The sequence below is a fragment of the Chiroxiphia lanceolata genome, chromosome 16 (assembly GCF_009829145.1).
Source record: "Chiroxiphia lanceolata isolate bChiLan1 chromosome 16, bChiLan1.pri, whole genome shotgun sequence".
Classification (NCBI taxonomy): Eukaryota; Metazoa; Chordata; class Aves; order Passeriformes; family Pipridae; genus Chiroxiphia; species Chiroxiphia lanceolata.
This window is the reverse complement of record NC_045652.1, coordinates 9538869-9559492: the sequence shown is the minus strand read 5'-3', so window position 1 is coordinate 9559492 and position 20624 is coordinate 9538869. Positions and strand designations below refer to the sequence as shown.

General features: G+C 37.5%; 1 protein-coding gene across 5 annotated transcripts in view; it reads right to left on the bottom strand.

The window, feature by feature from the left end:
- The window catches only part of CYTH3 (cytohesin 3), a 50388-nt gene that overhangs the window by 9178 nt on the left and 20586 nt on the right, over positions 1–20624 (bottom strand). For 2 of the 5 annotated variants that reach the window (XR_004359902.1, XM_032704031.1), the window contains exons 1-8: positions 16067–16183; positions 15476–15540; positions 14967–15033; positions 10792–10910; positions 7037–7117; positions 4885–4997; positions 3333–3481; positions 2438–2549 (exon numbers count right to left, since the gene is read on the bottom strand). Coding sequence is in view for 4 of the 5 variants with exons in the window: in XM_032704031.1 (XP_032559922.1) it covers positions 2438–2549; positions 3333–3481; positions 4885–4997; positions 7037–7117; positions 10792–10910; positions 14967–15033; positions 15476–15540; positions 16067–16183 (823 nt within the window). In the remaining variant the exon portion in view is untranslated. Of the gene's footprint in view, positions 1–2436; positions 2550–3332; positions 3482–4884; positions 4998–7036; positions 7118–10791; positions 10911–14966; positions 15034–15475; positions 15541–16066; positions 16184–20624 lie in introns of those variants that run through there. The other 3 variants (XM_032704032.1, XM_032704035.1, XM_032704033.1) reach the window with 2 other exon arrangements.

The window sequence follows — 20624 nt, the reverse complement described above, 5'->3', positions numbered from 1 at the left end:
TACTGACACTTTTACTATCAGAATCTTCCAGAACTGAAGGAAACTACCCATTTTACAAGAAATGTTTCCCAACAGAAAGGACTGTAAAAATGCAAACAGTGTGGACTGAGACAGCACGCTCAACATACAGTTTAAGACTCCTGGCAAATAGGAAACTCAAAGGAGACGAAAGAAAGAAAAGAGAAAAAAAAAATACAACCTGCCAGGTTTATTTCTGGTCATTGCATCTAAACTAGCAGTGTATTTGTCTGTACCAGTCTGTGTCTGCTGAAAAAAATGCAGTCTTTCACGGAAGCACAGCTCCAGGCATTTCCAGGCTGATTCACCGGAGGCTTCTGGACACATTTCATTTCTTTATTCAAATAACCCTCACCCTGTGGGAGTGCTATGTGTAACACCCTCCTGTTTCACACACCCTTTTACTACTGGGTTTTCTGTGCACTGGCTCTCATTTACCTTGTATATACTGAAAACTCAGGCAGACTGTTCAGTACTGACCTCTGGTTTATTGACCTTGTACCAGAGCCAGAATGTGCAGGAGCACCTGGCAGTTCCCACTTGTCTTCAGTCATTATTTCCTCAATTTCTTTGTTCCTCTATTCTTTATTAGATCTCTTTTATGTCTTTTACTGACAGTTTCTTCCATGAGGAATGCTGTCACTCCTCTACACACACTCACATTTGATGGCACTCTCAGTAGGTGTGTAGGTATGTGAGAGAGCACTGGGAACAGAAATAGGCACAGCATGGGCTTACACCCAAACTCTTCTCCAGGAAGCATATTCTATCTCCATCAGCTTGAAAAGCTATCAACTCATACTATAAAACGAAGAAAAGCTGCAAAGTCATGTTTGAAACTGTGCCAGCAGAGCCAATGCACATCAAAAAGCCAGAGCTTTGCTCTTCTGTAGTTAGGAAGACAAAGAGCTCCACAGCATCTGTAGCACAGAGGTCAAAATACGACATTGGAGAGCATGTGAATGAATTCCAAATGCTTCCTTTTCACACCCATTTCCTTCCAGCACAACCATGACCACTGATTTCCAGGTGCAATCAGCAGAGCAGGCCCAAGGCTCTATCCAGGCTCTACTTTCCCCATCCTCCCCATGTGCACACATCCCCTTGCACACTTCAGTCGCCTTCTCCAAGTGCAAAGTTTCTTCCACTTTAACAAGCACTTAATACATTAAAGTGGCCAACAACTGGTTCTGCTGAGTGTGTACTGGTGTTTAAATGTCAGCCTCCTTTATATAGGAAAAAAATTCCCCATGGCCAAGTAAAAAACTGAATTGCATCAACTTTAGGAGTCTGTAAACAGGGGCATCTTGCAGTGCCAGGAGACTGAACTATCAGAGGTTTCCACAACCCTAAATCTGAAGCTCATTTAAGACTCTGTTCAGTAAGCTAGTGTTATTTAGAGAGGAAAATAAACAGGAAAAAGAACAGTTTTTATAAATACATAGTTCAAATGTAATCCATCTTTCAATAGTATCATCGATAAACAAGCAACAAAATCACTCTGAAACTTCATGACAGAGTAAGACTTGTTTACTCTCAGTAGAGATTATTCTGTCCTTGTTGTGTTCTTCCATGAGCAAGGAAAGTATGCTGAAGTCATCCTTATTTTTCTGCTTTACATGTAAACACTTTCTTCCTTTGCAGAACACACTCGCATGTGAGTTAGACACTGACATGCCAGTCTCCCAGAGCACCACTGATGACACTGTTAGTGACACTGAGTGAAAAAGCAAAATGCTACAACAAACCTGATTAAAGAAAGAAAAAAAAAGAAACGAAAAAAACCCAGGAGGCAGGAGGAAGAAAATAAAAGAATGAGCAACTGAAGAAGAGGGGACTGGAAAGCATCAGATACGTACCTCCTAATGCAGAATAAGCAGAGACAGCCAGTCACAGAACAGAAAGGTGATAGGTCATAGGCCATAAGGAAAACAAGAAGGCACATTTAAACCACTCATTAAAAAATCATAGCCAAAACCAAACCAAGAGAAACTCACAAATAATATGGAAAAATAAAGACATACAAAAATAACCATTTGAGGAGAAATCCTTTTTTTGTACACAGAAAACTGAGTTGAAGTATCACTCAGTTTTCTGAAATGACCTTATGGAGACTTAGTTGTTATTTATCAGTCACAGCATGTGGTAAATACCATGTGGCGTTTCCTTTTTGTAGCCGAGTTTTTATTTCTCTTATCTCAGAAATAAAACTCCAAAGTCTGAAACAAGATTGCTAATTTGGGTACACAAAATAAGAAGTAACAGCCTTCAGATGTAAAGAAGCTACTTATTGTGGTTCATCCATTTTTAAATGCAAAGTTAATCCTGTTACCTTCCCAAGAAAGCAGATAGACACGGAAGCAGCAAACATGCTAACAATGAACAAACACCCAGCAGCACAACTGCCCTTGTGACTAACCTAATTTCAGCAGCCAACCTTCTCTATCTGGATTAAAAAAAGTATGTGTTAGGTCATTTCCATCATCCTCTGGAATTTTAAACGGCTCATTCTTAATACTTTCGTATAAATTCTAGAAGAATAAAAAACAAAGAAAGGAAAAAGACCTCATTAATAAATGTCTTAACAGAAAATGCAACCAGGATATCTTACTGCTTCTCACACTGTTTGTATTAAAAGCATAGGAAATACTGTCCATCAAATACTGGACCCTCCCTTCCCAATCTTTATGACTTCCATCAAGTTCGATTTTAAACCATTTCATCTGTAAACTAGCCTCTCTTTTTAGTACCAATCTCATAAGCACTCCCAGCAAAGACATTTTAATTTAATTTCAGCATTCAGCATTTCAAAGGTTTCAGCATCAGGTCTCATTTAGAACAAGTTTTGCCAAATGAATCTGGGTTTTCAGAAAATGGTGTGGGCTGTCACACTGTCTTACAGTACATGTTTTTACTCATATCCCAAGGGACAGGAGGGAGCTCCACGACACACATGGAAAGAAACGAGAGGCAATAACCAATTATTTTTACTATTTTTTCCAGTTTTCTCTGACTTATCCAGAAATACTACTTTTTTTCATAAGAAGCCAATTCCACGAGAATTTTGCCACCAGCAAACTGGAGAGTGTTTTCTCTGAAATCTCCTCTCCTCAACAAAAGGTTGAATACAGGGAGAACGAGCTCAAAGCAGCTCGTTCAAAGCAGCGAATATCACAAAAAGCTTCTTTCAGCTACTCAAGTGGTTATGCAAGCCAGAAAATGTTCCTCTCGCCTTCCCTTGACAAATCTGCCTGAGAACTGTTGCACACATTTTTAAGTCTGCCATTGAAAACACCAGCCATGCCTTGTCTTACCCGTAGCAATTCCTCTGGGAGGTCTCCACCTTCATTAATTCCCCGGTTCATGGAGATGAACCTCTCCACGGTTGGTTTGTCCCGCACGTTGTGGTTGTGCAGGCTGGTGTTTAACATGATGATGGCAAATGAGAGCACATAGCATGTATCTGAAATCAGAGGTGCAAAAATGGTTTGTCTGCGTGTTGTGGCACCAACCTGTAACATTAATATACAGCTCATTCTCACTGACAAAGAAAGAGAAACAGGTGGTCAAAAAATCCTGAACACTGTACATAAAAGTCTCGAATCTTTCTTTAAACTCTTGAAGTAAGCCTAAGAAGAAAAATGTTACATTTCAAATTAAAAGCCAGTATGAGAAAAACAGTATGAGAATCCAAAAAAAAAAAATTAACTCTATGAAATCATTGCTATCACCCTAAGTTAGCATTTCACTTAAAGCACAGAAGTGTTGTTGGGCAAAATGTTCTCTGCACACAGACTGCCTAGATCATGTGGTAGATCCTATAATAAACTTGGTCAATCAGCCTCCTCCTACTCAAAGTATTTCCAAAGCTTTCTCCAAAGAGAAAGAACTGTCTCTTCAAAATAATATTTTGAATTGCATTTAGAAAGACTGAAAATGACACTGACTCAATTCCCTGGCATAGAGGAGGTAGCCAGTACTACTGGATAATATCAGAAGATGACAAAGGAAATCTTATTGTGCCTCTTGACATGGTTATGATTATAGTAAATTCTCCCAGAGTTCAAGTACAAGGTTCTGTGTAAGAAAAAGAATGGAAACCTCTCTGTTACATAGAGGAAAAATATTCATGCATCTTCAGCATTTTGTTTTCAGTATTTTCCTCTCTAGCTGTTGCAGACCTGCTCTACATCAACCTTTTCCTAGCCAATTTGTTCCTCAAATTAAGTGATAAACAGCAAACTATGTGTGCCTATAACCAAACAGACCAACAATCCCCAGCATTCTGGGCAGTATCACAAAGTTGTGGTAGCTTTTATGATCTGAGTAATCCCAAACCAAATAACTCAGTGGGAAATTGAGGTGCATTTCTAACTGAGATCAGTTATTGCTGAGCAGACTGCTAAAGAGAATGGATGACTTTCCAGATAATACACTATAGCCACATATAGGTGGACTTGATACAGAGATAGTGAGGTATAAAGTCCTCATAACTGACAGATGAGATCACCCAACCTATTGGTCTCTTCTGCCCTTAAATCCCTGACTGAGAATCTTTCTTTTCCAATCCCTTGACAAAATCTTTGGTGACATTTCTGAAGTGTGCTTTATACTTTAATTGACTTAGATATATATTAATGATGAAGTTTTATAAATGGAAATGCATTCTAACCATAAGCTTGCATTGCATGGATTGGACAGTCACGTTTTCTCAGTTCTCAGAAATTTCTCATTTCACATACTATTTTAACCTGAATTTCCAAACTGGCCATTGTCTCCTTGCATCAGCCGTACAAGAACATATACATTAACTTATATTTGGATCATATATGTACTTAAGAACCCCTGTTGTCTCCTGTGACTAACCTGTAGACTGGAAGACTCCTGGGTTACAAAGGCAATAACGTGAAGCAAAAGCTTCCATCATACGATCAATTTTTTGAGCCTCTCCTGGGAGTCTGAAGCTCCACAGAAACTGCCTACAGAAGGGAAGAATAGTTGTTACACATTCCAGTATTTATATATTAAGCATATATTACTAACAATCCGAAACAAACAACAACAACAAAAAAAATCAGCACTGTCTATATCGAATGTCCTAGAAATATGTTCTCAATCTCTCAACACACAAGTCAGGAGCTATTATAAAGCAACATGCACAGATGGCTAGCCCAGAAATTCAGCCAGCAACACTGCATGCTATCAGGCAAGATAATATGGCAGTTCATATTCTGAGGCTCTCTCTTTTTTCCAGACTGGTAAACAATTTTCTGTATGCATCCCATTTTTGCCATGAGAATGCTATGAGGGGAAAAAAAAAATGAGTTCAATCCTCCCTGGGTTTCCTGGCTACAAAAAGCAATGAACAGTCAGATAGACTTTACTTACAATGTAAAAAGACATATTACACAAAATATTTCTGGCAGGGGAGAGAAACAAGGAATACAAAAAGACTTAACATCTTTACTGAAACTCATCAAAACCATTTTAAAAACAGTAACAATAGCAAGAAAACCCTAGTGCTTAGAGAGATGCTGCCTGTCTACATTAAGTTCACCCTACAAGAGTCAGACCTAGGTCTTAAAAAGAATGACTTATGTTAAGATTTCAGTAATTTTGTAATATATGCAGCAGATCTGCTGTTTTAGCATCATGAACTGGAATACAGAGTTTACTTTTGTGGTTTACTGTTTCTACATGTAGGTACACTGGAATGCATACAGGACAGAAGTCTTCACAAATTTACTTTTGGCACACTGTGGTACTGAAAAGTTCCAATGAATTTCATCATTTATTCTTTTATCTCTTAGCAAAAGAATTATCTGAATTAAACCAGGGTCTAAACCAGCAAAGTTACATGCTCTGCCATGCAAAACAAGTCCTCGCTATTCCCTGTACACTGGATGCCAATATAATAACAATTTATTCCTGTCTTCATCAGTTTTCATTTTAGGACATTGTATTAAAGTGTCACAGGCCATCTTTAGTTTGTCAGCTCTAGATACTCTTTTACTCACCTTGTGCAACGTTCCAGACCACGAATTTTGTAAGCTACCAAAATACAAACATTTAATAGTAGCAGCTGCTAAGGAAGAATAAAGTCAAACCTAACGTTAAATTGGGTAAAAGGGAGAGGAATACGAAGCCTCCCAGACAAGCTTCAGCAGCCACAGAAAAGGCTTCCTTGGCTCAAATCTCAGGCAGCTCAAGTTATCATCACCACATCACTCAACCATAGCAAAGTTGTTCTGACTCCACATCACAAGGCACTGCCCCAGAAACAAGGATCACACGGCCATTCCCATTTATCTGGTGTCAGGAGGGAGTCACTTGCGGCTACAGAACAGGCAGAACTGTCTGAGTCAACTTAATTTGCTGGATCTGTTACGGATTTTCACCGAGAGGAGAAGGGACCTCACAAGGTCACTGTGTTCAAGCAGCCCAGAGAAATCAAGTGAACCGTTCATTTAGCAAGGGGGAAAAAAACATACTGAGATATCACACTCTCTTTCACATGACAAGTGGGAAACTCTGAGGGAAGTACAAGGAAAGCACTTGTTTCAAAGTTTATCTCTCTGCAATTGAACATCACCACTGATTATGGCCAGGGGATTTCTCCCCCTCCCTGCCCAGAGCGACAAGTTGAGGTGGAAGGAAAGGAGGAAGAAAATTATTTGTTTTAGTAAAGAGTTTGTTTCTTTTTTAACCTATCTCTGTGCTAAGATTTAAAACAGATCTTCGAATGTCCCCATGGCAGGAACACCAAGGAGTTACAGCTACATTTTAGTTGCTTGTATTTGTCTGAAATAATCAGGTTGTCACCCCCAAGGGCAGCACACAAACAAGCCATGGGAAGGGTTAAACAGAGCTGTCTCTGCTCAGTTGTACAGTAATGCTCAGTACAGTTGTGCTGAGCTGTAGAGCAGCTTTCTGACCAATAAATCAACACAGTGACTCATATGAACATGCAATTTGATGAAAGGAAGCTCAGGTCAAAAACCAGAGAGAATTTACTCACCTTAAGGCTTGTACAAGATTGAGATCAGCGAACTCATGGAGTTCAACAAAAGCCTGAAGAACTTTAATATTAAATTCATCTCTATGAGAAACAAAAAAGGAAAAAGACAATTACAATTCTGAACTTTAAAGACTTGTTAGTTATCTCTATTTGCTTCCAGGAATAAGCAAGGAAATAGACAATCATATGGATCAAATAAAGTCCTCAGAAATAGTCTACGCATTTATTTTAGAGGTATTTTAATATTTAACACTACTATTTTGCCCATTTTTGCTGGTAGATCAACAAGAGGCAGTGCACTGAAACTGATTTTAGAACTGCTCATTTGAATTACCCCAAAATGGCCTGGCTTTCTTGGCTTCACATTTATTACTACCGCACCTGATGATGTCCGACAAACGTATTTGGTAAATGCTTTTGCAGAAAGAATTCATTCATTGTGTCATGAACTCTTAAACAATGCTCAATGGAAAATTAACTTCTTTCTCCATAAAGCACATGAAAAACAAACTATCCTTTTTCCCTTTAAGAACAGAAAATATTAAAGCAGTATCTTAATTTATGTACAAAGATAATGCTTCAACTGATTGCATTCAAGATAAAGAACAGCTTTTGAAAAAAGCTACTTAGTATGTACTGTATTCTTATTCCATTCTCAAAAACTGTTACAATGAAAGTTTACTAAAATCAGAATAGGTTTTGAACAAGCTTCCTCTCAATCCATCTTTTACATTTCTATGTAAATCACGAGCCAAATGAGGTGTTGCTTGATACAAAGGTGTTTAAATGCAAAAGTAACATTTAAACAATAATGAATATAAAACTATTTGGATGCAGACAGAATTTAGCCTGCACCATCACTGAGTTCATATGCCAGAAGCACAGAGGTTTCTAATCCTCAGGGTGTACTTTAAATACATCACCAAAACAGAATGTTGCATATCAGCCTCCACCCGAAAATAGAAAGGTGTGTACCCCCAAGAATTATCTGTTGCATTACTGACTAACTGCATAGTCAGACTAACCTGTAACACTCACCACTAAATACCTTGAAGCCAACTGTTCATTCATTGGGATGTTCCCACATTGTTTACAGAAAAGCACACCAGCTCTGCCAAGCAAATCAAAGCAATTCTCATCAAATTTGGCAATGCACAGTCCAACTGTGCGACTGCTTTCCAGTGAAGTGGCATCACAGTGTAACAAAAGAGAGCATCCACAGGGGTGCTACTAAGCAAAATATATTGATTTTGTTTATATGTTTTTGATACTTGTGCTGGGTACACCTCCAAGGACATGAGCCAAATAACACAAAAGGTCTAGGAAGCCACTTAAAAATAAAAGTGAAGACTTACCTACACAGAAATAAATCTTAAATCTTTTATAGGATGTAATTCATTCCTTATTTATTGCAATTTTTTAGGTGTTATCTCATTCCATTTTACCATTCACTTTTTTTTTTTTGCTGAGTGCTATAAGACTATAAAAGTCAGTAATTTAAAATATATCTCTTTATGGCAGAATGTTATACAAATATTTCATTCTGTTGACTATCCTGGTCTTGTCTTTAGCTGTATTTAGCTAAAATGCAGAAGTAATTCATGATGGGCCCCCCAAGAGGGAGTGGCAAAGTAAAAGAGAACATCCTCAGACTCCAAATGCCTTGACAAAAGTTTAGTGTCTAACTCAGCAAAAGCTCATCTCTAATATTCTCTGCCACTCACACAGCACAAATCACTTGATAACCTGTTTCTGAAGGAGTCACAAAGGCAAAACTAGCAGCTTAAGACACCTCAATTGTCACATTTTATTTTATCTCAGGGTATTTATTTTATCCCAGGACCTAAAGGCTTAATACATTCTTTTCAGAGAAACATGAATAAAAATTATTAGGATTCTAGGAAATTAATGCTGCAGTTCAACGGAGTATGATGAACCAATTCCCCACCCCAGACACAGCTACCTTGAAATTTCCATACACATCCATGATAATCAGATTGTCATCTCTTCACTGCCACCCCCTTACTAATTCATATATGTGAAGAGAAAAAAATAGAAAGAAATACCATTTGCTTTCCCATTACCATGCTAATATTCCACCCTTCACAGAAATGAAGAAACACACAAAAAACCAATTTATGTAGACTGACTGGATACATTGAATAAAAGCTCCTTTCAAAGCAGAAGATATTTTAAAATTTCTTTTTGATTTCAACTGCTCTTTAAAATGGACAGACTGCTTCTGCCCTGTGGCAAAATAGGAGCAGTGTGTCCATTTTTTTCATTTTTCCCAAGATCTTATTCTCCAGTTCATAGATCTACACAAAATATCCTGGCTGAATTTGCTATTCAGTGTGACTACTAAATTTACCAGAATGTAAGTCCTGACAAACTCAGAAGATAAGACTGAATTGCATATTTCTCTCTCTACATACTCAGTATTAAGAAAGGTTGCCCTGTGTTGTCACATTAGACCACAGTGCTGTCCACCATCCCTGCCAGGGAAGCAGCAGAACGAGCAATAGCTTTTTAAATTTTAAATGTGTACCCATCTAAAAGAAAAATAAATCACATGAATATTATTAATGATTCCAGTGAGCCTGGACATACTGGCAAGACCTTTCTGCATGAGCACAGGGTTCTGGGAATAGGGCTAGAAAAACTGGAAGTGTTTCAGAAGATGATACCAAGGTGCAGCTCTCAGAAGAGAACAGACTGCTTTATACAGGCCTTGTTATAGTTTTGCAATTATGGACATTAACCTCTCAGTGATTTTATAATACTCATTGCCCAAATATTCAAGAGAAGCAACACAATTCTGTTGTATAAAAATTGCTGACATGTCTACATATTCTGTATAGAGACTCCATAGTGAAGATCTCTTTTCAAAAGGTATTTATTACAGTAAAAACTTCCACTAAACCTAAATGTCAAGAGGAAATTGCTGAGCTCAAACCAAGCTGTTGATGCTGTAAAGCAGACTGAGGTGTCTCAAAAGGGATCTGCCACAACACATCCCCACAGGAGTTTATCCTAAATGAGTCAACTGCTAAACCTCCACAACTGGCACCTGAACATGTGCCAGCACGTCACACACACACTCCAAGCCACCCTGCACTGCTTGTCTCTCAGCTGCCTTCTCCAAAATCAATTCCTGGGTTGCACAGCAATGGAAGTGATTTGCATCCTGGCTGTGTTTTGCAATAGTTGCATTAATACACATGTTGCATGTTTATTGTACCAGAATTGATAAAGATCTGGTGCAGATGCCCTTTGAGACAGCTACTGACTCCTGGGAAGTCTCTGTGCAGGGAAGATGACAGCACTAAAACCTGATAACAACTATTGTCTCAGGGACTACCCGTTTTAATAAGTAATTTCTTTACTGTCTGATTATTACTGATTGTCAATCACTCTACTCTGGACACAGCACCAAGAGGTACCAGAACTGTTGCAATACAACTCTCAGACATTCCAAAAGCTTATGGTGTTAATTTTGTACTATATCCAAATTTCAGTGTTTTCTCAAAATAATAAATTACAGCTAATTAAGCATCATCCCACAATGTACCCATTTAAAAACAACAGGAAAAAAAATGCTATCACAATGCTGCAGCAGTTTCACATCCCACTGTAGCTTTTATAGAGTAGTTGAATAGCTCTCTCATGCAGTCTGTGAAGGGGAAGGTAACTACCCAAAGCCTGTAAATATGCTTTGTAAACTCAAGAACAAAGTTTCAATATTTCTCCTTTACCTTTCACCGAGGTAATCTCCAATTACCGTTTTATTTAATCCTTCTCCTTTATAAAGGAACTGTGCAATGTCTTCTGCAGTGTTCTGCAGGAGGTCATTTTCTATCAGGAACTGTATTCCCTAGGAAGAACAATTCCAGAGGAAAAGGAATGTTATGTTTTCTTCCACAAGCATTTATGTAAATATCACTCATAACATTTGGTATTAATGTACTTACACAGACACATTAAGAATTACATTAACCTACAGATTTTTATGTTTTTAAATGAAATGCCAAACAAATGTTTTTCAGTTACATAAGCAGTATATAGTACTGGTTTAAAGATGAAAATGAGAAACATTTTTAAGGCTAGAAGTACTAGGTGGCAGTTTGAATCCCTCAACAACAGAAAGATCAAATATTAATTGAATAACAATTCCATGTTGCTCTTTGGAGTTAATGTGTGAGCTGGCCCTTGCAGAAATGTCTGCAGAGACGTAATCTGCAAAATCATGTAATGAAGAGGTACGTGGAAACAACTTAATTACCACCATGACACGAAATAAAGCATCTGTTATAATGTACAAACTGCAACCCAATACATCAAGCCACTACTTGCCGTAGAAGTCGCAGCTGAAGACACCAAAACCGGTTTAAAGGAGTTTCTGCTGACACTGGGACTATCAGAGGGTTCTGCCTGTGCTGGGACTAAACTATTCACAGGGGACTGAGCTACACTATCACACACTGCTCAGGAACCAGCCAAGCTTCTACCATGGAGCTGCTACAGAAGGTAGGGGGAGAGTCTTACCCTGTCCCTCAGAGGGAACTTGATAAAGCCCCTGGACTCACTCCTGGGCCTCCATAAATTACTGCCCTACAACTGGCACGCCCTGGGGAAGCCCAGGGAACTTTCTGCAAAGTGGCAAAGAAAGGAGACTAAGAGTTATATAAAGATTATGTAAAGGATGGAAGGGATGATGTTCCAACACTCAGCAGGTCACGAAGACAGAACCAACTTCTTTTCCCCCCCAAAGATGTTGCTACTCCTGCTGATTTCTTAAAACTGTTAACAGCATGCTAGTGAAAAGTAGAAATGGGAACTGTAAGGAACCTTAAAGTCTTGCATTCCAAGTATGTACAAAAGAGGTTAATAAATTATTACAAATAAGTTCTACCACAATATTTCAGAATTATCAAAAGTTTTTCAATTTCTGCAAGTGGAATATATTTCATTTTTAATTTCATTACAACTGAAAAAATTCCATTATTTTTTGACATAGCACAGGTGGCCTTCTAGTAACATTCAAAAAAGTAATTATCTTTCTGTTTGGCTAATTCTAGCTTTTGATAATAAAATGATTACCTGCCTGACAGAAAAAAAAAAAAAAAAAAAAGTCAATTTTCTGACCTAATTTAACAAAGAAAATGAACCGTGATGTTATAAAGCTTGAAGCTTTCTTTAGAAAGTCTGGAATGCAATTCTCTCCAAACAATTTTATCATCATCTGAAAATTTCAGTGCCAGGCTGCTACTCTGACAACCGAATATTTTGATAAGTCATTTTACAACAGACATGATTTCTTTGCAAAGAATGTCTCTATTTTACCTTGAAGCAGAAGTAGCTGAGCTTCCCTTGAAATTGATCCCTACAAAGCTTATTTGATAGCTAAATATTTATACAATATTTGACTACAAAACAGAGTGGATTTTCCCATACCAAGTTATCCAAAAAGCTCTGTCAACCAACAGAGAACCTTTCCTGTAACAACATCAGGAACAGCAGATTCCCTTGTCCAACACCTGGACCACATTATTCACGCTCAGTATAAATAGACTGACCTGAATAGTTTTCTTAAAGTTGTACAAGTTACTGATAATGGACATGACCAAAAGTATGGAAAACAAATTTCTGTGCACAGAAGCAGATACTTTAGCTTAGTGCAAAAATCAATTTAATTTTTTTTTTTTAATTATTCTTAAGATGTTAAAGAACCAGAAGTCAAATAAACAGGAAAAGGAATCTGTCTGGGACAACAACTCCAGCGTCTGGAACAAATGGCAAAATAGGCCAGCCAAGCCCCCATCACCTCCTACGCTATCTTTTGTCTTGATGCAAATTTTATTCTCTAGACTGACAGGAGACAAGAGACAGCTGCACTAGTTTAACTTCCTCACACAAAACTCCTGGCTACAGAAATATTCAATATTCACTACAAATATTGCATAGATTTAAGTCAATGCAATGAAATCTGCTTTGAATTTCGTCGCTTTCACGGTAACTTAATTACAGATTTTGCAGCTCTTTAAACTCAGCCTTTGTCACAGAGAATTCACTTCCTGGCTCAGCACAGGCAGTACTGACTTGAGCACTGCACATTTCAAGCACAGCTTTATGTCTCTGCATAGGGATTCTTGAAGTGTTTTAGACTTTACCATTACAGCCCATCCCACACGTGCTGAGCAAAACCAAAGTATGTGATACTACATCAGGGAACTGCATTAAACACTATTTTCAGAGTTATTTTCAGAGGGGGGAAAGGGAGAACTGCTCTACACATGCACCAGAACATGGAAAGATCTTCAAATAGAAAGTGGTAAAAGAAAATTACCTCACTGTGTTCCTGCTAATATGAAAACATGAAAACTCTGTTACTTGGTTTTAAAGGAGAAGACTTGGTGGATTCAGCACAAGTATCATTACCCCAGTTCTTTGGCATTCCTAACTCCAGAGACCATCTTCCCTCCCACTTATGAATGAAAAACATCCTCTTCACAATGAATCCGAGTGAGTTTTCCCAACATTAGGACTTATATTTTGTCTCTAACTTAAAGTAGCAGTTGCAAACAACACGATGACCCAGCTCATGCAGGCCACCACTGATCCACAGACATTATCAAGAAATTACTACTCTGAGTCTGTTTACCACATTTAAATTATGTTACAGTAGCAATGTGGCCACAGTATCTATTTATAGAAATAATTTCAGCCAGCGAGAACAGTAACAGAAAATAGTTAACGCTGGAATGGAAGCATCTGACGTCATCCTGTGACTTTGCCACAAACTTCTTGGACATGAAAGAGCTGAAGGACAACAAACTATCAGGATATTTGGGGGTGTTCTGCCCTCAACAGAAGTTAGGCAGTCAACAAAATGGAAAACAAAAATAAAAGACATGGCCAGCACTTTAAAAAGGGCTCTTTATAAAATACTTGAGAGTTTCTGGCAAACTGAAAACATCCTGAAAAACAGAAGCCACCGCTGTACTTGGAACATTTCAGAAAAGCCACCAAAATGTAACTGAATTCAATACCATTGGGAAGAAAACATGTCAAGAACACAGAGAAACAAATGTTAAATGATTTCCAAAAAGACAAATTCAAAATGGAATCTCAAACAACAGAAGACAACAAAACAAAGCAAGGAAGATGAAAAGTGAAAAGTAAAGGCTAGAAGTCAAATATGTCAAAGCAGCTCTTTTAAATGTATCAGGAGGGCCTCTAAGAAAATGTGCAGGTCCCCAAATTTACCAGAAAATTAACAATTATTTAAGAAACATAGAGGCACTCCAGAGAAATGAACTATGTTATTTCTTGGTTAAATGCACAACAGACTTCTTCAAACTGGTAACCAAGTTCCTGCCTGCAGGGGTTTGTACAAGTCAGATGGGTACACAACCATATGTATATACATAGACAAACATACAGGTGTTAACACATGCCTTTTTCACAAACAGAGTTTAGATATGCAAATATAGTCTGAAGGAGAACAAATTAAAAAAAACATGGTAAGGGTGTTTTGGAGGAAAAAATAGGAGAGCATTAAAAAAAATTACATATGGCCTCACTAATAACCAAACACAAAAATTTTTTTTAATTCTATTTGACATATCAAGGGAGAACACCTCTATCAGGTACAAAGCAAGCCAGCTCAATCACTACCTGGTATATTTGATTGTTGATAAGTAAACCTCCATTATCAAAAAAGGTTTGCTTAAATGTAAAAAGCACACGACCAGCAAAGGACTTGATGACTGCTCCCAATTTAACCCTCTGCTCAGTGTGTTACAGGATGTGCAAATAAGGCCTGAGAACTCACATTATCAGAAATGTCTCAAGAAAAACGTGAATGAATTTGTCACAGATCACATTACAAGCAAAATCTGATTCCTGACAAGTGGGAAAAATGCTCTACCTTCTTAGGGTCCATGTTGAATTTCTTCCTTCCCATGGCTATTTGCTTATTTCTTTGTGTAGTTTTGCTACATATGGGGGAAAAGAAGAAACAACAGGCTGTTATTAGTTGCTCTTTTACTAAAAAAAACAACTTCTGGATATATTTTTTTATTTGTATTTTGGCTACGACAAAATTTGTATTTTGTCTTCTACAACAAAAACAAGACATTCACTTGTTATTGAGGGAGGAAATTATGTTACTATTTTCAATTCCTTCAAACGATTGCAGCTTCAGAGAACCAGGTCCTGACCAACTGGACAGTCTAAAATATTACACTCTATCCAACATATTATCTATCCAAATGAATGACACATTTGCATAGGACAAAGTCAGCCTTTAGAGACTTTATAACGGACTAAATAAAGGTGATCCAATGTTTGTTTAGCATGAGAAAGCTAATTTTATTTGCTATTCCTGGAAGACCTGCTCCAAGGTCTTAATCATGTCCAGATGTTGGCATTACTTACCTTTCTTCTACACTGGTCAGATTATCGATTTCAGTCATAACCTCAGCAATCTCAAACTTTAATCTCTGTCAAAAGAAGGAAGGACAATACATTAACTCACATTAAAACACCTTTTGAAATCATCAATCATATAATAATATGATCAGTTAGGGTTTGTTTTCTAACATTTGCTAGTTACCTGAAGAAAAGTGATGAATCTTAGGGCTTCCTTAGATATTTAAATATTTTACCACAACCATGTTAAACACATGGATGTGAACTCCCAGTGTGTGCTTATGTCAGAGCACCAAGCCCAAACTGCCATTATCAATTAGAGTATAAGACTGCTTTACCCAGATCTCTCACTCCTATTCTGGATGCAAATCTGCTGTTTAAGTTGTTTGCTACACAAATCAAATCTGTACATATGTCAACTCAGGAGTTACCGTTAGTAAAAGCACACAAATGACACATAAATCCTAGTCACTATTAGTAATATTTAGCTTAAGCCATTTATATGCTTTTAAAACCATTACCTGTAATTCATATCTAGTACTGTAACTTAATGTACTGAAGCAGTCTTCCAAGGTTCTCTACAGAAAAATCAATTACCTCAATATCATCAATCAGTTCTTTTTTCCTGCGACGAATATTTAAAAGCTCTTCTCTTTCTTCTATGGAGAGGTCATCAGGCACTGGAACAGAGTAAAATGAACAGGTTTTGAGCATTTGCAAACATACCTCATCACAGAAAATTTAATAAACTGATTAAGAAAAGTAAGTTTACATGAATCATCAGAACTTTTTTTTTTTTTTAGCTGGGATCATTATCAGGAAAAAAACAAACCAAACCAAACAAACAAACCCACAAATGAAAGCCAGACCTAATTTATTGGTAATCTACTTTACAAAAGTCTTAAGTAAGGTAATTGAATGAATGACTATGGACAGAATCTATCTTTCAAAAGACAGACAGACAATGAAAGGAATCTTGTTATCATACAATGAGGCAAGATTTGGCTCTACAGCTTAATTGCCAAATTCAAGTCTGATATAATTCCTATTATACCAGTAACACACCAAAATTCTTCATGTAAATGAACTATGACTCAAAAGGCATTCAGAGGAAAAAAGTCAAAGAATATCCAGTGCTATACACCAGATGTGTATCCTGGTGCTGAGTTCAAACACCAAAAGTTATTTGCACAAAACTTTTCTTGAGCCATCAGATGTTCCCCAGCAAGAAACTTCTTTGGCCAGAGTTTTCCCCTGCTTCTTTCTACAGCACTAGACACCAACCACAAATATTCACCTCCTGTACAATGATCCTACAATAACAGTTTTAATGCTTTCTTGGAAATAGCTCGTTAATTATAGAACAGCTTTTCCTTCCAGCTCAGTAAAATGGAACAACAAAAATAATTAATAAGGTATTTAAATGGTTCTGTCCCAACAGCAACACACCACAAGTGTAGTCATCTGGGATGGCCAAAGCCACTGCTCTGTGTCCTATACATATTTAACAGGTTGTGTAGCACCAGGACTACAAAGAGAAAGTTCAGCTTGAGAGAAGAGTTTTAAACCCACATCTGAAACACAACCTCTGTTCAAATCTTAATAATGAAATATATTGATTATTTCAACATCCAGTGATGAAGCTCCTTTCCTTTTAGGATCCGAATCATAACATAAAATCCAAATGGCGACAGACCTTGTTAGACATGAAGTAATTATGGCAAATGATCTCATTTAACTACTCCAGATACAAACATGATTAAATTATTTCCAGTTTAGGAAATGACAGCTTTCTGTTGAACGAATACCAGACTTCAGTATGTTTACCTGCTTTTTCTTTTCATCTCATCAGAAATCTACCCACTCCTAAAAATTCCTTGCATGCAAATAGTGCTAAGATTCTTTTCACATCAAACCTTATAAATAGACATTCCTACATTACATCTTTGTATTACATGTATATTCTAAGATCTTAAAACATCAAAGCTCAAGGGATTTTGTGACTATACACACACTATGTACATACACACACACCACAAATATTCCAACTAGTTAACTGAGGACTGACAACAAAAACCAATTGAGACTGTTACCCAATGTTGATTATAAAAAAGGCAAACTGTATATAATCAATCACTCTCTCAGCTAGGAAGCACATTCTGATATCCTTAATGCATTTTTGCAGTACTGTAGGTGAAATTACATTAATGTTTTGCATTACCAGTATCAGTAAGGGTTCTTCATTTTTTAACTTTTTGCCACAGTAGGACATTTTTGTAACTCCCATCTTAACTGGCAACTGGAAATACTAATCAGAATCTAAACAGAAAATAATTTTAACCATTAAATATTTAGAATTCATAGATGGTGCTGAGTTACAAAATCTCTGGATTAGTGACTACCACAAACTCTTCCCAAAGCTACACATCAGTGAGCGGTCCTCCTGTTTCTTCTCCATTACTGTGCAGTTAATGGGACAGGTTTGGAATATCTGGAACAAATTAAATTGCTTTTTGGAATGAACATGAAATTGTGACAGTTTTCTATGCTCAAGCAACCCACCAATATAAAGAAATCAAACTCCTCAGTCCTTTTCCTACAACACCCAGAGACTGTCTGCTGTGTTTTCCTCTCCTCTGATCTCAGCTGCAGCCCAGACAACCCTCCCAGTGTAATTAATGCTGCTGTTAGACAAAAAGGGAATAAACTAAATGGAGTCAGACTGCCTCCTGCATTAGGAAATAACATCAAGTACCAACTGCCAGATGCAAGACAAGAAGTCTGCTGAAGATTCTGCACTTGCAGGGCATTTAGATAAAACTGCACATTAATGTAACATCTTTAAATAATGGTATTAATATCAGAGCCAAAAGATTCCAGTGTCTTCTGATAAGAATAGAAGAATCAAGATATAACTGAGTGGGAGTTACAGTACTGCTCAGCTTCCAGAAACTATTGGTACAGACAATATCTTCCTTCCCCTCACACCACCAGCACAGAGAAGGGATGATTTGCCAGGATGACTGCCCAGTGCCCTGTCCTGCAGTCACCATAAACGGGCCTGTGTGAAGATGTTTGCCTTATTCTCATCCTTGTGCATCATCACTGCCTCCCTTCTCCAGTGCTGGGCTCATGCTGAGAGAAAACATTTTGAGGGAAAATGAATGCACCAAAAAAAAGGTTCTTTAAAGCCTACTCCTGGCATTCCAGTCTGGAACTGCCCAGGCTGAAAGTGTTTGCTTTGGAGGCTACGTGACTTTACATCCATTGCCCCTGTTGTTTGGACTCTGTGTCTTTAAAAAAAAAAAAAATTAACAGTATTTCTGTATTTCAATGAAGGCTTTTGAAATATTAACACTGGAGGACAATGTGCATTAAAACATCTTTACAGTCCTATGCAAATATTGCAGGTACATGGCAAGGAATGGGGAGACCCCACCCATAAGCCACCCTTTGGCCTCCAGCAGCAAGAACACTTCTGCTGTTTCAACCTTGTGTTCACATAATCCTCCACACAGAAGAGCTCACAGAGCACATATTTGTTCTGTAAAACAAATTTTGGAGCTGTCCTGTCTGAGTCATTCCTATTTTTTTGGTGTTTCACCAATCTAAACACAAAGTAGAGAGGATGGGAGGAGTTAGCAAGAACATTAAATACTAAAAAAGAACAAAAGCACTTCAGTACAGTGAATAAACTGCAGCTGCAGCATCCTTCCATTATATCTTCCAATCTTTAAATAAAGACAATGTGCTTAAGTAAGTAATTTCTGTGACTTACAAGGAGAGTATTTCCTTTTCACTTACAAGGAGAGTATTTCCTTTTTCTAAAACTTCAACTACCACCAAATAGAAAGTCAATATACCTACTAAAATTTTATTTACAAGGAACAAAGTTGTTGAAAGTACAAATCATATTCTTGGCCAAGTAGAAACAAAAACACACCACTATAAAGCAATAGAAAAAAAACCAGAAAAATGTTTAATATATTCTAATGTGGCCTATAGAGGTCAATTACTGTAACTGATCTAAATGTACTTATAGGAATATCCTGTAAACAAACACTTACTGGAATACATACTTTTGATACAGGTCTGTTTACTATAATGTGTATGGGGAAAACAAAAACAAACTGCAGCTCCCCACAGAAATCAGTGTATTGTCCACCAGCTGTGATATCACTTTGTTAAATAATTTTCCACTATGGACAGCCCAAGTACTATCCAAAGAAGAGCATTACCCCACAACTCTCAATTTGAAGCATTTTTGAGGAAGCCATCAAAAAAAAAAAAAAAAAAGGCTTTTACAGATTGAGAAAAAACTGCAACAGATCAGCTGGCAAAGAAAATTCCCACAGGTTAGTGAAAAGTAGGAGCAAATCCCATAATAGAAGACAAACCTAGTACTTTCCAAGTCCTGATATCTTCACCTTTTTCAGTAGTAAAATTTAAATAATCTTCCAGGTCTCCAATGGTATTATATGAACCAAAACTCCTGAGTTTAACTTCAGCCTTTTGATTTTCAGTCACCAGCCAAAGCAACCTCACCCGACCCCTTCAACTGACTCCAGAGTTCAGTCTCTCAAGAGGACACAGTAAAACATCCACAGGCAGCAGAAAGCAAACATCTAACAATATCTAAGGACAGACAAAACACTCATTCTGTAACCCTACTTATGAAGCAACACAACTGCCTGACTCTCATTGCCCAACTAACTTTCTGGTTTCATAAAGATAAATATTTTCCTTCTTCTGTGTCAGCCCCAATTTGGTGGTCCTCAGTATTTGCATTCCATGCAAAGAACAATTAGATGGAATTTAATTTTGCTGCAGTTGAAACATCTTGCAAGTGTAAAGATATTTACACAATGCAAGGCTTAAAACTAAACAAACTCGTCCTCGCCCATACACAGAATGGGGAGACATGTTTCTTCTGGCCTTTAAAATAATATACATCCATCTCTGAGAACAAATCTGATTGTCTCAGGACATTTGCCTCAACGGATATTCTCAGGCTATCTCTCTTCCTTTCCCCCTACATGCTCCCTTTTTTTAAACTTAATTATAGGAACATTTTCCAGCTTTCAGACAAGATGTATAAACAATGCTGTGACCACTTGTGGCTATTAAAAATTCCATACAAGTTTTCGTAGGAGGA